General features: G+C 39.3%; 1 protein-coding gene across 1 annotated transcript in view; it reads right to left on the bottom strand.

Moving 5' to 3' along the window:
• The window catches only part of BACH2 (BTB domain and CNC homolog 2), a 356846-nt gene that overhangs the window by 243659 nt on the left and 93975 nt on the right, over positions 1 to 19212 (bottom strand). The window contains 1 exon segment of the mRNA XM_055330439.1: positions 14501 to 14613. Coding sequence (XP_055186414.1) covers positions 14501 to 14509 — 9 coding nt within the window. The 5' untranslated portion in view covers positions 14510 to 14613.

The raw sequence follows: 19212 nt of genomic DNA on the forward strand, positions 1-19212 counted from the left end.
TGCAATATTTGGCAAACATTAGGGACTCAATAAAATGGTAACCAATTAAAATAATGATCAGTTGTCAAAAATCGACAAAGGATACACTTCATCCTAGACCCTTCTCCAAAATCTGAATTCATAACATCTAAATGAGTGAGCATTTAATTCATTCTTAAAATGACTCCAACACTTGTTTTAGTCTATTTTGACATGTGAAGAAGTATAGCCACTAAAAATTAAAAGGCCATCGTTCAAATAATTATCTTTACTAAAGTACCCGTGTCAGGTTTTTTGACCAAAAGGAAATCTATTGTACCACTGATAGGTTTTAAGTCTTTAGGTAACATCAATGTGTTAAAGTACCAGAATAATAAAACAAAGGGAATGGTTTCTTGACATGGAACTTTATGACTAAAAGCCTAAATTAAATATTATGGTTCAGTAGTATTAACGTGTTTTCACACTACCTACCAAGTTTTCAGATTGCACTCTACTTATCCTTTTCAAATTGCTATCAGTATCTTTTTCATGGGAAATTTCTTACAAATTACTTTGAGAAGCCAAAAATTTACAGTGGAAATTTTTTCCTGAGTTCTTTTTTAGAAAAAAACTTATTCAACAGGCAAATCTAAATAATTTTTAGCAGTTCTAAATGTAGAGAATTCATGACTTCTTACTGTAATTGAAAAGTAACATACAAAGCAATTACATAGTCACTTATAAAACCCACGTTCAACTTTCGAAATAATGACTAACCTGATAGGAGAGACAAGACTTTTATAATTAAATACTAACGTCTAGCCATTTGAGATAAGCACAGCAGGTTATATAATTGTCCTCTGTACTCACAATATCCTTTTTTCTCTTCTTGGATGCATATCATTTTTCAGTAATAATAGAACATGTAACAAAAAAAGTCACTGTACTGTAGGATATCATTCTAACCACAAGCTAAATTTTTGGCCAAGAGAAGGCCTCTATAATTTGGATTTCACCAGTTTCATAAGGAAAAAAGGTGCCCATTAATAGTGTAAGTAAAATTCCCTGGAGAATATATTAGTCTTAAGAAAACAAAACAGTAAGCCTCAGGCATTCATTTACAATATAAGCATTTGGACCATTAATTGAAAAGCATTCCTAGCCATGGCGGAATGGAATTTTCAAACTTGGATACTCTTAAAATCTCTTTCAGTGCCCTATGATGGGCATGCTCAGGAGCACTGGAAGAAATGGGACACAGATGACATCTTTTTTCTAGAAAGATAGGATGGCTCGTGTGCACACACATGTGCCTGGAGACACTTGGCACAGTCACTACTCATCCAGGGACACTTCCCAAGCCCCTTGCATTCAAGTGGAGCCACCTGACTAGTTCTCATCAATGGGCTATGAAGAGAAGAGATGCTGAGTCACTTCAGGGCTACAGTGATTAAGAAGTAAATGATCTTTCTTTATGTTCTTTCTCTTCCACCAACCAGATGCAGACAATCAAAAGCCTCAAAAGATGACATTATGGGTTGAACAGTGTCCCTCATCCCACATTCATATGTTGGAAATCCTAACTATCAATACTTCAGAAAGTGACCTTAATTCAGAAATAGGGTCATTATAGATGTCATTAGTTAAGATGAAGTCACACTGGAATAGGATGAGCCCTAGTTCAATATGACTGGTGTCCTTATAAAAAGGGGAAAATTTGGATACAGCAGGAATAGAGGGAAGACAATATGAAGGGGCACAGGGAGAAGACAGACACCTGCAAACCAAGGAGAGAGCTGGATAACAGATCCTCAGAAAGAACCAGTCTTGCTCAACTCTGATCTTGGACTCCTAGCCTCCAGAAGGGTGAGACGATAAATTTCTGTTATTTAAGGTGCCCAGTTTGTAGTACTCTGTTATAGTACCCTAGAAATCTAATACAGACAGTAAGGGCAGAAGATGGAAGGAGCCTGAGTTCAGGATTTCTGAGTTAACTGCTGAATAAAAGCAATTCACTGACCAGAAAGACCTACACTGGATTGATACTTTAGAAAGAAAGGAAACCTTCATTGTGTCAAACCATTGAATTTTGAGAACCTATTCATTAGAACAGCTAAATTACCTAATATAATACTTAACTAAGTAATTTAACTGGCAAGTAATTTTTTAAAAGTTACTTTACATAGAAAAAAAAAAACCATGGACACAATACAGAGAATCATATAAAATCCATATAAATTTTTAGGATAAAAAGGAACTTCAAAAAAATTATGAGTTTACCAAAAGATATTTTGGGGTAATTCCCTCAAATCCTCCGCAGGGTACAGATTTACTTTCCTCTACCAGTAGAAGTAGAATTTCCTCAAGAATTTTTAAAAAGCCACAATGTCAAGGTTGCTATACATAGTTTAAATTATGCTATAGTTCACTTAAAATTTTTAATTTTGTAAATTCAGGGAGGCACTTCTCCCAAGTGGCCCAAGTATATAATGTTTTACTTAAATACTAAGGACGAGAATACTGTAAATGAGGTCTCAATTTTTTCCAAAGTTCTCAATATTATTTGTAATCAATCTGAAGAGAAATCACTATGTGACCCTCAGCTTCTGCTTTCAAATACAGACAAAAAACGTACTTCCTTTACAATGAGGTAAATAATATGGAATCAATACGTCATTTTCCAGTTTTTTTTTTTAAACTTGTGTGATGAAAAAGTAAAAGGATATTCTAGCTAAGACATAGAGTTTTAATTCAAAATACCTCAAAAGCTGAGCTGGCAGCTGGGTTCTCGTGTTTACAGAAAAGCTAGGATGATTCAGCCTGTGCTCAGAGCTCAATTTAGATCATAGCATCTGGATTCAAAACACATGTAAGATGTGGCGGCAGGTTTCCAGGTCATGACTGATCCAAGAGAGAGACCTGCGACCACTCACCAGAACAATTCCAATCGGAGAAAGTGCTTGGGGGAGAGAAAAACCTCAAAGGTGTTTGGAAGACCTGGCCATAGTCAGCCTTCCAAATTGCAATAACATAAGCATTTCCTGCAGCTGGCAGGTGCTGGAGAGGCCAAAGCAAGGCAGCCAGGGGAAGACACTGAAAGTCCCCAAGTCAGTTTTGTCACGGTCAGAAAACATCTCTCACAGATGACTTCTTTCCTGAAGTAGCTATTGTTCAGATTCAACTATGGGAATCTGGTCAGTGGAAAACCTTAGAGAGCACACACTTCCTGCTAAGATCCGTGCTTAACTTTGCTTTGTTTCAAAGAGAAAAACTGGGGTAGGGAAAGGGAAAAAAAATTTTAACAGCTTTTTTTTTTCTTTCCCCTGGGTGAGAAGAAATCATAGCCACAGTAACTATAATGTAGGCTACACACTGAAATCTAAGAGGGAAAAAAATAGTAACACAAAATCTTCCCAGCCCAATTTTATCTCCATCCGAATTCACCTCGCTCCTTCCTTAATTTTCCTTGGATGTGATGTATCCAGAACATTGTTGGTTTTGCAGCTACGGATTTTCTGTGCAAGAAAAAAATACTTCCCCTGCTGCTTTTCCTCATCTTCCCCCTCTGAGGTCTTTCTTCCTCGCTCTCCTTCTTGTCTCTTTGTTGTGAATGTCAGGGCTGTCAGTGTCACAGTCTGACATGATTAGTGTTTCTGACATTACACCAAGAAGCAGACAGAGAGCAAGGAGAGCGGGTGGAGGGGACGAGAGTTAGGATGTGCAGCCATTTAAAGCCAAAGGAAAAAAAGAAACCCAACCTCCTTTCTCTGAGGTTCCTTGATTACAGGGCAACTAATAAATCACCCCGGATTTTTCTCATTTATCCAATTAGTCCGTTTTCCTGCTCCTGTGGAGATCACTAAGGTGTAGATCCGTTCATCGAGATCAAAGTCGGTGGCTCCAACAACAGATAAGACGGAATTTGTGATTCAGCAGATTCTAAGGCTGTGGAAGTATAACAATCGGTGCACTTTGGGAAGATAGCACCAGTCCATTTCAAGTATCGATTCACTGCACTTTGTCACTCTAATGATGTTATCTCATTAAAAGAGATAAATGCCCCACTGTTCTTCCCAGAGCATCTGCTTCTTACTCTTCTCTCTTTTTCAACAGCATGGCTCTCAGCAGCAGCACATTAAAATCAAATTGAAATCCAATGCAAGGCTTGGCGACAGAGCTGCTTACCGAGGCTTCTTTTTAATTGCTTTTTCTTACTCTTGTCCCCTTCCCGCTCCCCCTACAACTGTCATCCACTGAAACAAGCAATATAAAGAGAAACAGATGTAGGAAATAGGAAATAATAGGAAAGCATTTATTGAGTGCCTATTTTGTGGGGCCTTCACTGCGTCAACATTTAACCTCTCCCACCATGACCTTCCTAGGTAAGTAGAACGATCCCCAGCGGGCAAATGAAGAAATGGAGTTTGATGTTAAGGTATGTGCCCAAGATTACATATGTAATGGGAGACTGAGCCACAATTCGAACAAGCATCCATCCAATATAAATGCTTTTCTTTTAATCCCTATTTTCACTCATGGAACAAATAAGTAAATATGATTGCAACTTGATTAGAATAGGTAAGAAAAACTGTAAAAGCTGGTAGCAATTATTCTTCAGCCTGCTAATACCCAGGAACATAATGCCATAGGCAGTGCAATAGTTTTGTTTCAACAGATTTCTTATTAAATAAAAAAGGTAGCAATTTTCCATAATGAATGTTTTATACATTATTCCTTTGTGTATCAGGCCTCTAAAGTACACACTATTAAAGTCTATTAAAGTCTGTATTTAGCAGCATTACTAATGTGCCTTTGGGGAAATTATTACAATGAAACAGCATCAGTCTTTTTCACAAAATTTCAATTGTTTAATATTCCTCTTCTGATCTTTAATACACATGTCTATTTTTAGCTATAATCAGACTCCAGCCAAAATGCCATAATCCCAGCCTAGAGCTGTCACAACAAGTTGTTTATGGGTTGGATTTAGGAAAAAAAAAAGAGAGAGAGAGAGAGAGAGACGCATATATTGCTAATTTCAACCAATCTTTGTTTTCCTCCAAAATTCATTGCAGTCATCCTACTGTTCTAATTAACAGGTGTTTCTTGATCACTGTCACATGTGATGACACTTTACCTCTCTGGCCTGGGTTGGTTATCTTAATTAACTGCTTATACTTATATCTAATTGAGACTAGCCTCTCAGGATAAAGCCACTTCATTAAAATCTGAGGGTGGTAAGAAGTTACAAAACTATTTCATAAAAAAAGAGAAAATCAAAGAAATAAACTAGAAGAAGATATAAGCTGTGATTAATAAAATCTAAATGTTTTCATTTAAACCTAAACATTGTCATCTATGAGAGACCAGAAATATGTCTTCTGAATATTAACTGAGAAAGGCCTGTAAAATTATGTAGTTTTATATACTCTAAATAGGCATCTCTCCTCCTTTATTAATTTTATAACACAGTATGAAGTTTTAAAGAATGAAGCAAATAGGGCCCCTGGGTGGCTCAGTTAACAGAGCATCTGACTCTTGATTTCGGCTCAGGTCATGATCTTGGCATCATGGGATGGAACTCCACTTCGGGCTCCGTGCTCAGCTCAGAAGAGCCTACTTGGGATTCTTTTCCTCTCCGTTCCTCTCTATTATTCCTCTCCTCCCAACAAATAAATAATTTTTTTTTTTTTTTTAAGAATGAAGCCAATAATGGACATATAGGGCAGCCCGGGTGGCTCAGCGGTTTAGCGCTGCCTTCAGCCCAGGGCCTGATCGTGGAGACCCAGGATCGAGTCCCACGTCAGGGCCCTGCATGGAGCCTGCTTCTCCCTCTGCCTGTGTCTCTGCCTCTCTCTGTGTGTGTCTCTCATGAATGAATAAATAAATAAAATTTAAAAAAAATAATGGACATATATTCAAAAGTACAATGTTCTCTGAAAACACAGAAAACAATGTTAAGATTATTTTACAGAGACAAAAGATAAAAGGAAGCTGGAAGGAATACAAGCAAAGGGCTACATGCTATAAACCACAAGAAAAGAAGGGGGAAGGGACAATTTAAAGTATTAAATGATACTCATTAATAAGCGGGGTTGGAAGTAATCTCTTAGTTATGCACTTGCCCTTATATACAGCATTCGTTTGAGAATGATTTGTTCACAAAATCGGGCAAATTAAGTTGTATGTTAATATTCCAAAGATGGACAAGTCACAGATTAAGTACCTAAATAGTCATGTTTCCAATCACCAATTAACTAAATAGGATGTAACTTAATTGTACCCATTAAGACCTACTAATTGAGTGAAAAAGGGCAGGGTTGAGGACTTGGAAGACAGAAGCATTCCTCCGCATGATTCACAAAGGCCAGAATCCACTGGCCTCTTTGTTACAGGGACCCAGCCACCACCAGCATCAAAGAAAAAGGTCGCAGCACTCATCACATGTCCAAAGGACCTGTCTAATTATGCTGTGGGCTTGTGTGGGCTTAGTGATGCAGATATGGTGATGCAGAACGAGAACCCACCAGTTCAGTCAACATTTAATTAAAGCTCCACATGAAGGCTGGCATGGGGCAGTTCATCAATTAAAAAAAAAAAAAAAGCAAAACTTGTTTCAATCAAGAAAATCGTAGGCGCTATTCTTTAAATCTGCAAAAACAAGAACAAACAAGATTCCACAACCCACAATCACAATGTATGTGAAGTGCCACTGGAAAAATCAAAGTGAAACTGAATATCCTCTTTCCTTCAAGTGAAACCTATTTTATGGTCAGTAGCTAGGGCCACATTTCAAAGGGCTTATCATGATTCAAAACTAGGCCTCTCAGACTTGAAATTATATTACAGTTATGTCAAAACATAGCTCTTCTCCTGCTGTGGGGCCATTATGGTCTTAAACCAAAAGTCCAGCCTTTCTGCTCCAAAGCCTTAATTTGCCTCCTACCTGTTCAGATTCTCCTTCATCTTTTCGGACATAATTGGGAGTTGTTAAGTCAGGCCACTGACACCTCCACCATCAGGTCCAGGCACTGTCACATCAGCATGAATGCGGTGAGTTTACATGGTCTTAAGGCTGGTGCTGACTTCCACGTGCACCGGTGCATTATTCATCTGATGCTCCAGTTCTCTGGATAGAAAGGTCCAGAGTTTCAACTTACACCTTGGACCATGAAGACTGCTTCTCAGAGAAGTAGGCACTGACCACTGCTCTACCATGAGAGATTCAGAGGCAAGCTGTGCACCTAAGAGACCAACTGAAATATGTCTCCGGTAAGTAGAGAGGAGAAGCCTTGGTACTGAAATGAAAGCATTGCTGTTGCTTCCACGGTAGAAATGACTATGAAACTATCAAGAGACAATTCTATATAAATTAGGAAGCATTTCTCAGATAGCCTGAGTGTTTTATCCATATTGACAAGTTATACACATGCACACATTTTAAAGACAAATAAGCATAAACACATTCAGCTAATTCTTTTAAATTTATCTTCTCCATACTTCACATCAAATCAACCATTTAGGATATTACACTTGAATTTTAAGTTTATATTCCCATACCTCTCAGAAGGGAATTATATCTCTGTTTTCTTCCTAAAAAGTCACTGAATTTCCCAGTGTGCTGACCATGGGAGAGAATGAGGGTCCAGTTTTACCGTTTCTGTACAGCCCACATTTAGCAGAATTTGACTTACAACATAACACAGGAGCTATGCCGGCCTTGTGCTAACAATGTTCCATTTAGTCTCACAAACTCTATAAAACAGTTTCTTTCTTTCTTTCTTTTTTTAATAAGGACTAAGTGCAGTTTTTCATTAAAGACAAAGAGGGTAGGGACAGATGTGCTACAACGTCCAGGGCACTCACTACTCAGAGCCTCGGGTCCAGCTGCTTCTTGGAATAAGTATTGCCAAATATAGGACATAGGCATGGTCTAGTTTACTGGTTCTCAGACTCCTACCTCAGGACATGCTTAAAAATCACTGAAGTCCTTCAAGAGCTTTGGCTTATGTCACTTCTTTCTACCAATGGTTATTATCTTAACGAAAATGGAGACAGTTTGTGAAAACACAAGCCCACATCCCAATAACCATCACAGGGATGAGTGCCATTGGATGCCATGTAGCCTCCTGAAAAACTGTACTGTATACTCAAAAGAGTGGAAAAGGCAGAAAACAAACAAACAAAAAGTCAATATTATGAAAGTGGTTTTGACCTAGCAGGTGGCCAGTGAATGGGCTCCCCAGGCGTTCCCAAACCACAGTTTGAGAAGCACTGGTCTAAACTTGTATCCATCAGCAAAGTCTTTTGAACAGCTGGATGAAGAAATGACACATACTGAGTAAGAGGATGTAATTCCATTTAAAAGTTTTGAGTCACTGAATCAAAGGACAGTATCTTTTTCTAGAGTGTTGCTCTACTTACTACTGCCCTAAATCATTAACATATTAAAAAGCTCCTTCCTGGTAGTATGTCACACAGAATCAATCCCAAATTTAAATCTCAGTTTTGACCAAGGGCTCTCTTTTTCTGTCTACTAAATACCTTCATACAGTTCTATCTCAGATGCAAAACAACTAGAGTGGTAGTTATTTTAAAATACTTGTTTTCTGATTGTTACTCACATATACAAATACTGTAGGAAAGTTGAAAATACAGAAAAATATTTTTAATTTTTAAAAAAATTTTTTAAAGCTCTATTTATTTATTCATGAGGGACACAGACAGAGAGAGAGAGAGGCAGAGACATAGGCAGAGGGAGAACCAGGCTCCACGCAGGGAGCCCTGATGCGGAACTCGAGCCCAGATCTTGGGATCACGACCTGAGCCGAAGGTAGGCGCCCAACAGCTGAGCCACCCAGGCGTCCCAGAAAAATATTTTTTAAATAAGAAGCCAATACATACCATGTGCCCACCGTCTGAGAAAACCACTACTAACATTCTGGGCAACATCCTATCATGTATATCTTAAAAATAGTGAAGTCCATATCTTAAATATAGCTTAATGTCTTTTTATATATTATTTTTAGTATGAAAGAATGTACATTACTAAAGAAATTTAGAACATAAGAGCAAAAAGAAGATAATGCTCCTAACATTTTGATGTGCATGAGCAGATAGATGTTTTTTGAAAAATGAAATAATGATCAAACTACATATTGTTACATAATTTGCCTTCACAATTTATTTAAAACTCTTTTTTATATCATTAAATATTCCTCCATCCCTCCCTGGTACTTTTATTATATGGCTGTATATCACAATTATCGCCTTCTAAAAAGTACTATTATCATAATATGTGATGAACACCTTGGCTCAGTTTTTGTACACATCCATGGCAATTGTCTTGAGTAACTGTTCTAGAAATGGAATTTCTGAGTCAAAAGGTGTATATTTGAGGTTTTGATACACATTGTTTAAATTCCCTTGAGGAATGTGTTCTTTCACTGTGTCTAAAAGAGCCTGGGTCATCTCTTTCCTATCGTGATAGAGTACATTTTACAAGTCCTCATCAATTGTATAGGTAGAAACTGCCACCTCATTGCTTTAATTTGCATTTCTTTGATAACTGTTGAGGTTGAACATTTTCTTGTACGTCACTTGCTGATTATATTTCTTCTTTTATTGGTCTTATCTTTCTGTTCTTTGCCCCTTTTCTAGTAATCATCTTTATCTTATTAATTTATAAGAATTCTTACTAAATTGGCTAAGTTAACTCTCTGTTGTACATGTAAATAATTAGCCTGGTGTGTCTTTTGTCTTTAGGGTAGTTCAGAACACCTTTTGGTGGAAATTTTGAGGTTATAGTCAAATACATTCTCTTCCTTTAAAATTTCTGCCACTAGAGATTAATAAAGCCTTCCATATTCCAAGATCACTTAATTTTTATTTGCATTTTTTCCATGTAACTAGTTTTTGATGTGTGCAATATTTCTTCAAAGTCGGCCACAAGGGGGACTTGGCCACTGCCTGCAAAAAAAAGAGTGGAGACTTACTGAATATAGATGGGTCATTTGGTAAAACCTCCAAGGATGTCCTAGAGAGGAGAAGACAGAGATCCATGTTTATTGTTCACCAATTTCTTACATCGCATCCAATAGCTCTGTCAACTTGCTCTTCAAGTGAAAAAAGTTTAAAATGGAAGAAGTTTTAATGTTAGGTGTATGTTTAAACATTAAACCTCTGAAATAAGATGACTCTCATTACCTTGGCCAGCATAGCAGCTTTGGATGGCAAAGACCTTTATTTTGTTCACCGATAATCTGCAAGTACTGCACGCAGTAGCCAGTATACACTAGGTAAGTGTGTGTTGGAGGAGCTGATGTTTAATCAAGTAGAGTCATGTGTATGCCAGGTAGAGAACCAGGGGTAATTAGTTTCTCACTGCTTCATATTAAGGAGATGCCAAGTAAGAAAAACTCTAAATGAAGGCGGAAACTAAATTTCAATCTTACTCTTTAGTTGACTGTAGAGATATTGATCTGAGTGTAAAGGTGAAACTGCCTCAAACCTGGCACAGTAAAATATTCAGAGAAAAAAATTCTGCTGGGTAGATATTGAGCAAAACAGTAGCATCCACCCACCAAGAAAGATAAGACACACTGCTCCACTTCATTTGATGCTATAGCATTTGTCCAAAGCAACAGCAGTCAGATTTGGCTTTATTTGAACATAAGAAGGAAGAAACACTTCTCAAGAAGATTCCTTTGCACTGTAGGGGAAGAAGAGCATTCTGTATAATAATGGTAAAATCGATTATTTTTCAATCAGATGGAGTGTCCTCATAAATTCAAGACAGACAATAGCATGTGATATGACTTCATGAAAATGATGACCATGAGGGAAAGAGTTTAAAGTCATAATTCCAAGGTTGCTGCTAGGAAGAGAGAGCTTTCAAGAGTGGAAGCTGTGAGTGTGGTTCTGTGAACTTACATGGTGGTATGTACTGAATGCATACCCTCCTGTCTAATTTGCCTCTACAAAGTCCGATCCTGTCCAACTTGACCCCCATTTGGCTATGATTTTTTTTAAAGATTTTATTTATTTATTTGAGAGAGTGACAGAGCAAGCATGAACAAGGTAGTGGGGGGATGGGCAGAGGGAGAAGCAGACTCCCCTCTGAGCAGGGAGCTGATGTGGGGCTCGATCCCAGGACCCTGGGATCATGACCTGAGCCGAAGGCAGATGCTCAACCACCTGAGCCACCCAGGCACCCCTTGGCTATGATTTTTTAAGTAATACCCAAAAATCCTTTCTTTACAGCATGACAATAGATGAATAACACAAATATAAAACATTAGCCCTTCTTACCAGCAACAATTTGTGTTACAGGATCTATATTTATACATATTAGCAAGAGAACGCCTGAGAAAGGAGAGAGGATAAAAACTTGTGACAAAATTTAAAGTTACATCCTGATTATAAAGTTTTGGACCAGTATAAAGATTGGAAAGTCAGCCCTTGTAAAAAGATCTAAGGAGAGTATGGAACTGGAAAGATGGTTTTAAAGTGTGCAGGAGAGGGCAGCCCAGGTGGCTCAGCGGTTTAGCGTCGCCTTCAGCCCAAGGCGTGATCCTGGAAACCCAGGATCGAGTCCCACATCAGGCTCCCTGCATGGAGCCTGCTTCTCCCTTTGGCTGCTTCTCCCTCAGCCTGTGTCTCTGCCTCTCTGTCTGTTTCTTGAATAAATAAATAAAATCTTTAAAAATAAAATAAAGTGTGCAGGAGAGCCAAGGACAATGAGTGCTCTGGGGAAAACCGTGCACCCAAAATTTCTTTAACATGCACGGCTAGAACATAAAGCCCCAAATGAACAATCATTCAAGCCTGTTTATAATAATAAGAAGGTGAATAAATGTGAGGGTATCCACTCTGTAGAAATCTTCCGTACAAACCAACGTACCAGTGTGCTAGCTGTCTGTGGCCCAGAACTGCACCCCTTCCTGGTGAGTCTCCCGACTCTGCTACAGACAGAAGTTCAAGAATGTTTGGAACGAAGCCCCTACTTGGTGGACAGCAGTTCACTATCAGGTTAGCCTGGTTAAATTAGACAAATAATCAATCCCTTGTGCCATGGGGGTCATTCTAGTTATTTTCTAGAGATACCATCTTGAAAGAACCTCAAAGAGAGATGTCAATGCCTCACTGTGCTCAGAATCGCCCTGTAATTTCACTGGGCCCTAGGATACCATGCCACCCTGCATGGTGACACCTCCCCGGGTAAAGTGTCCCATAAGCTAGCTGGGGTTACTACAGTGTAGATCCAAGGAAGTAGAAAGTGCACAATTCAAATGTCTCCAACTTTCTAGGAACAAATCTAAGAAAATCAATCACACCCACAAAAATATTTCTAACTTTCTAACTTACATATCCTAATTGATGAGATGATTGTCTGGTTTTATTTACGCTGAGATCTATTTCCTCCCCAGAGGGTGATCTATTCTTTGTCTTATGCCAAGAAAACCGTAAGAAAAATGCTGACCTATGAAGGTTACACATCATGCTTAATCACTACTTTAAATTAAAATAACATAAAATAAAGCATTCATTGGGCCACTTAGGCAGAACATAACTTCCCAAGCAATAGACACACCTACTGAGACACTTGAAATGTCTGAGGAGTCTAGTTCCCAGCTGTGTTTCAAGAGCCAAACCATGACATCAGGTCTTGAGTTGCCCTGAAGAAATTTAGGGCAAGGCTGTCATTGCAAACTGTGCCTGCCAATCAGATTTCCCAAGAGCTGTCTCTGTGTTTCAGTATACCAAACTCTAGCTAACTAATAGAAGCCAAGGTTTGTAGTTGCCACAGTGATGAATCTCCTCTCTTCCCCACCCTCCAGTCGTGAGCTTGGGGTGGAACACCTGCCTACTTTTCAGTATTCCAAAAGCTCACTTCTCAAAAACTGCTTAAAAGTAAGTATTTAAGCCACTGGTGGGGGGTGGGAGCAGGGGTGGCGGGTGAAAACAAGGTTTCCTTCTCTTGGCTGAAAGAAAATCTCTCAAAAAAAAAGAAAAAAGAAAAAAGAAAAATATAAAACAAAAGAAAATTTCTCAAAAACAATTGCTTATTATTTTCTGGTCTCTTCCAGTGCAATAAAGCAGCCATCCCGAGAAGGCCAGACAAGTGGCCATAAGAAAAATTACCACTGGAAAGGGGTTCCTGGTAAAGAATCTCATCAAACTAAATGGGTTCTCTTAAAGCCTGGGGATTTCCAAAATACCTTTTGACCACTGTCTAAAAGCACTGTCCAGCTCCATCACAACCCATAACTAATGTGATAATTGACCTCTTCTTGTAGCATCTGGAAATGTCTCTCGCTTGTATTAGATCCTTCAGTGGCTCTCAGAATTGAACCCTTACCTCCTTCTCTGGGTTCCTAACTACCATCTTCCACCAGTGCAGTGGTTCTCTGCCAGGGGTATTTTTGTTCCCTTAAGGGACACTGGCTAATGTGTGGGAACATTTTTGGTTGTCAGGACTGAAGTCAGGGAAAGGGGATGCTACTGAACATCCTTCAATGTGGGAGACAGCCTCTCACTAGAAAGAATTACCCAGTTCAAATGTTAACAATGTTGAGGTTGAGAATTCCTGCTGTACCCAGCTCTTTGTTCTCTAAACATGCCAGACTTTCTCATATGCTTTGTGCCTAAACATAGCCTGTTTTCTTTACCTGGGATGCCCTGCCCTACTTCTGTGTCTAAGAAATGACCATTTATCATTCAGGATCTGACTCAAAAATGTCACCTCCTCTACAGTTCTTTCCATATCTCCTAAAGTTGGATGTTCCTTCTGTGCCTCCAGAGTTTCTGGTACACATCTCATGAAAACACTAGCCACACTATACCCAAGCCTGTCACCTGCTATAGGCAAAACCTAAGCCTCATTCATTGTTCATCCCTGAGTGCCCACTTGGTAACCAACTTGCTGAGTCAATCAAGGAACAAATGGAAATGTTGCAAATACACTCAACACTCTCCTGTAACAATATCTAAGGGGCAATAGTGTTCCCAACATCAAAAACAACAATAGCCAATATTAGTCAAATGCTTGTAATGTAGATAGGTACCACCTTAAGCACTGGTGTACATATCAACTTGTTTTCATCCTTTTAACAACATTGCTGTTATCATCAGCATTTTACAGATGGGGAAACTGAGGCACAGAAAAGCCACTTGCCCAAGGTCATCAAAGCTAGCATTTGGAAGAGCTGATATTTAAACCCAGGTAGTCTGGCTCCAGAGACTCATTCTTTCAATATTTATGCCAAGGAAGTTGTAGTAACAACCAATATTTCAGCCGCTCAGAAGTCTCTGACAAACAAAGTGACATAACTGGAAGACTATACAACCACAGAGTGGCCACCACCTCCTGGGACCCTGCCTATAAACACTGCTTGCCGGAGTCACATAACTCTCCAACTCCTGGAATGGTTGTGGCAGGAGAAGCAACCTCTCACACCATGGAAAGGCATTATGTTTCCAGAAAACTCATGGTACCATAAAGAAGACACAAAGGCTGATTCCCAAAGGTATCTTTTACCTTGTTCATGCTGCAGGGACTGGATCAAGGGCTCAGACATGTCACAATGCGAGGCAGCTCTTGAAGATTCTCCTCGTGGCTGTAGACCTCACTTCCTGAAGCAGACAGCTGCACTGCAAACACAAAGAGGAAATCTATCAGCTGGGGCTCAGGAAGACACAGAGCAGTCCTGTGTCCAATGGAACTTTCTGTCATGATGGCAATGCTCCACGCCTGCGCTGTCCAAAATGGTAACACCAGCCACATGTGGCTACTGACCATGTGAAATGTGGCTAGTGCAAGGGCTGAATTTTACATTTTATGTCATTTTAGTTAAATTTTAATGTAAATAGTCACAAGTGGTTAGTGGCTACCATACTGGGCAGTATAGGTCTAGAGAGTCAAGTCAAAGTCTTGAGGTCACAGACTCTAGACAGGTCAGCAGCCAAGGAAAAGCTGGATATTATGTGTTCAGAGTGACTACAGGCACCCAGGAACAAGAACATTCATGCAATAACTAGTTTCTCAGTACTCACTAGATGTGGGGTACTGAGGACATAGTGATCAAAAAGCCAGAGCTCAGTTATTTAAAAGTTTCCTGCTCAGGCTTGACCTCCTTCAAAAACGAAAGGATCTAGCATGTGAGCAGTATTTACTTCATGCCAGACCTCAATGCCTTCCTCACTGCCTACAAAGGAAGAGACAGGCATTTGCTGAAGACTGACTTTACCACTGTCAGGGCTTAATAGATAGGACCTTCCACAGAGCTCTTACCATAAGGGAATTCAGGAGGTCAGTTTTCCATGAGCCAAATGAACAAGGTGATTCAACATCCCCTCAGATGGAATGAGTCCACGTTTTTATCCATGCTTTTCTATTGGTTCTTTAAGAAGGTTATCTGATTCACTTGAATTACATTTTTTTCAAAGATTTTATTTATTTATTCATAGAAATGCAGAGAGAGAGAGAGAGAGGCAGAGACACAGGCAGAGGGAGAAGCAGGCTCCATGCAGAGAGCCTGACATGGGACTCGATCCAGGGTCTCCAGGATCATGCCCGGGACTGCAGGCAGCGCTAAACAGCTGCGCCACCGGGGCTGCCCGTGAATTACATTTTAGAGTCAAATGGTTAATGTATAGCTCCAGAGTTCTTAATTTTTCAAATATTAAGGAAAAATAAAGAAAATATCTTCAATCACTTAATTAGATTAGTCTTTTCTTTGGAAAATGTGTATGGGTGAATTTGAGAGGAAAACCAAACACTGTAAGGTTCCTTGTAATTGTCTTATTTCTATGTTACTTTTTCTGGTTACATCTAGAAAAGATTTATATATCTGAACCTCTCCATAAACACTGGAATTACAGGGCCACCTGTACAGGGTTGCTCAGTGGTTGAACGTCTGGCTTCGGCTTAGGGCGTGATCCCAGTTTCCTGGGATTGAGTTCTGCATCAGTCTCCCTGCAGGGAGCCTGCTTCTCCCTTAGCCTATGTCTCTGCCTCTCTCTGTATCTCTCATGAATAACTAAATAAATAAAATTTAAAAAAAAAAAAGACTGGGATTACAGGTTTAAAAAGAAGCACAGTGCTTTAAAATATATATTCTTTTTAATAATAATAGCGATATAGAAAATTTCACAGGGAAAAGAAAAAAGTAACCACAATCCCACTAATCATAATCACCTTTAGTTCTTAGCACAGTGGGGAATGACAAGAGGCCCTGGCAAGTCTGCTGAATCAAGGACACAGAGAAGTCCAAGGCTATATCCCCCATATTAACATCTTTCACCATTAAGAAAATGCCTTTGTAATTTATTATTTTCAAAAGATAAACTCCTACCCCACATACATTACAATTCTGTGAACATAATATTATTAAATTCCTTTTACAAATCAGAAGATAGGAAGACAAAATTGCAGAACACTCCCTGGCTATTTGAGACACATAGATTCCAAAGAAAATACCACATTAAGTCATAGTAATAACATATTTTAAGAATGATGTACAACATAGAGAGACCCTGGAATTCTTTGTAGCCTAAACACATCCAAACACCCCTTGTTACTTGATATACTTGACATCTAGTATGACTGTAATCGATTGCTACTTCAAAGTCAAGAAAACTCACTATCTAATCCTAACCAATCTTACAGTGACTGAAAGAAAATTATGCATAAAACTTTTACTCTGAATTCCAGAAGCAGATGCTAATAAATTTGTTTTAAACAGAATTCTAGGGGTGCCTGGATGGCTCAGTGGTTGAGCGTCTGCCATTGGCTCAAGGTCGTGACCCCAGGGTCCCGGGATTGAGTCCAGCATCAGGGAGCCTGCTTCTCCCTCTGCCTATGTCTCTGCCTCTGTGTGTCTCTCATGAATAAATAAATAAAATCTTAAAAAGATAAAGTAGAATTCTATACATGCTGTTTCCTTTTTAAGATATGAAATTCAATCCACTTAAAACCTACGGTCCAGCACTTAACTGGGAAACTTGTCCGAATGCCTTGCATAGATGCCTGATATCACAATTCCATTAAAATGTACACATTGGTATCAACACAGGAAAGGTGGGCACAAGAAGATAATAATAAACAGACAAAGATTCTTGAACATAATTTCCCCAAGGAAATTCCACCCAGCTCCAATCATGCCACAGTCCCCATTCCCTCACATCTTAGATATACAGTCTGCACTAAAATAATTATGGATCCTCCCCTGTGCCCCCCACCACTCTAAGTGGTCTTGTCATTTTCTCGTATGTTGGTTCTACAACAAAGCCAAAATAAAAACTCATTGAGGGAAATATTAGTCACATAGAAAATTCTTAATAAATATTATGCTTAGATTTTTTTTTCTTTGCTCTCACTCACAGAGCCTAGGAAGATGTACTCATAATGTTGACTCTTAAACACAATGTTGACAATCATTGCAAATTGCCTCTGCGGTTTTTTAAAAAGGGAAAATCTCTTAATGTCCAGGACTGTAAACGTTTTAGAAAAATATTAAGAATATCTTACAGCTGTACAGTGCTCAAAACTGTACAATATACTTTTATATTAGTGCTCTCAGATAGTACTGATATTGATCTGAGGGGTAGTTTTTTAAATTAGGAAACCAGATTCAGAATTCTTAGTCATGCTGTCATAGGCAGTAGACCCTGGGCTGCAAGTGGCTTCATTTCAAGATACTACGGAATTAAAATATGCACAAAGCCTACAAATGAGAGATCTCTCTTAATACACACACACACACACACACACACACACCATACACACCATCATTAACCAAAAACACCTCAGCATACAGATGACAGTTTTAGAAATTGGGTCAGTTTGCTTCTGGCCAGCAACCAAAAAGACTGGCCTTGTTGTACCAAGTACTTTAAATCTCCTTTGAAACAGAGAGGACCTGGTTGTTTTGCAGCCAATTCCATTTAGAAGCTTAGAGAAATACAGAGCTTAAAAAAGGAAATCGCATCATAAATATAAAGTATTGGGGGAAAGATATGTATGTTACTATAGTGGAATTAAGGGAGTTTTCTTCTTTATTCTATTTTTCAGTGTTTCTTTTTAATCGTTCACGAAGTTGGATTCCTCTGATACTAAACAAAAGGCATGTATAGATACCTTTCAAAGGGTGCCTGGAGAAAGTCAATCACAGAAGCTAAAGTGTGACTTCCACTCAGTTGATCCTAACAGAGTTGGCTCCATGGGAAACAAAGCCTGTGGTCAACCTTGGGCTCCGGAAAGGTTAATGAAATGTAATTCATCTTTCCAGGTGGGGAGAAGTGTGAGTAAGCAGAAAAGTAGAGACAGGGCAAGAATAAGAGATCAAAGAGAGAATGAACAGAAAAGATGAAGGCTACAAAGAGAGAAGAAAACGAAAGGGCAGGTAAGCAAAGGTATCTAGAGACAGGTTCAGTGATGCAGACAAGTGCCTCTCACCAGCCAGGTCCTCATGGACAGAAGAGACGGAGAGACTCAGGCTCCTGGTGATAGCACCGCATCCTACAGCTTCTCTGGGTGTCAGCAAGTGGAGCCGGAGTAGTGTTAAGACCGGGCTTACCTGTTTCGCCACTATTTATTTACCATCAGCCTCCACCTACCACAGAGAGAAGTCTATTTTCCCTGGATCACTGATAATGTGCCATAGGGGTATGGTGAGAACAGCATAAGCCAACTTTATTCTAGTCTCTTTACTCTAGCTAACAAGAGTACTCTTTAGAGTATTTGTTCTTACTCTTGACACTCTTAAACATGTCGAAGGGCTGTGTGTGTGTGTGTGTGTGTGTGTGTGTGTGTGTGTGTGTGTGTGTAGTGCTATTTTTTGGCCTTTGAAAATGCAACTAATACTACCAATACAGAACGGAGTATGATGATCTGGGCTTTCTCCCCACTCCAGCTCTCCCACCCCCTTCTAAGACATTCTTTCTAGAAGGCTTTGGTTATATAACACAGAGCTGGGTTGCTCAGGCACTCCTATGGGAAATAGGCCCCTAGGAGCAAGCAGGTCACTCACAAGGTTAATGACCTTGCAGGCTTTTAGATATAATGTACCCTGACATCAGTCTGTGGAACTGCCTCTTGTTTCTTCCCTCCCACCACCAAATCCAGCAGCTTAGGTGGACAGAGAGCTCAAGCATGAGGATCCGAGAACTTGTGAGGAAGAATTAAGCAAAGTCATAAAGACACAAACAGGGTTTGGAGAGAAAGGGGGGAAAGGCAAGAGGACAAAACTC

The sequence above is a fragment of the Nyctereutes procyonoides genome, unplaced genomic scaffold (genome assembly GCF_905146905.1).
Source record: "Nyctereutes procyonoides isolate TBG_1078 unplaced genomic scaffold, NYPRO_anot_genome, whole genome shotgun sequence".
Lineage (NCBI taxonomy): Eukaryota > Metazoa > Chordata > Mammalia > Carnivora > Canidae > Nyctereutes > Nyctereutes procyonoides.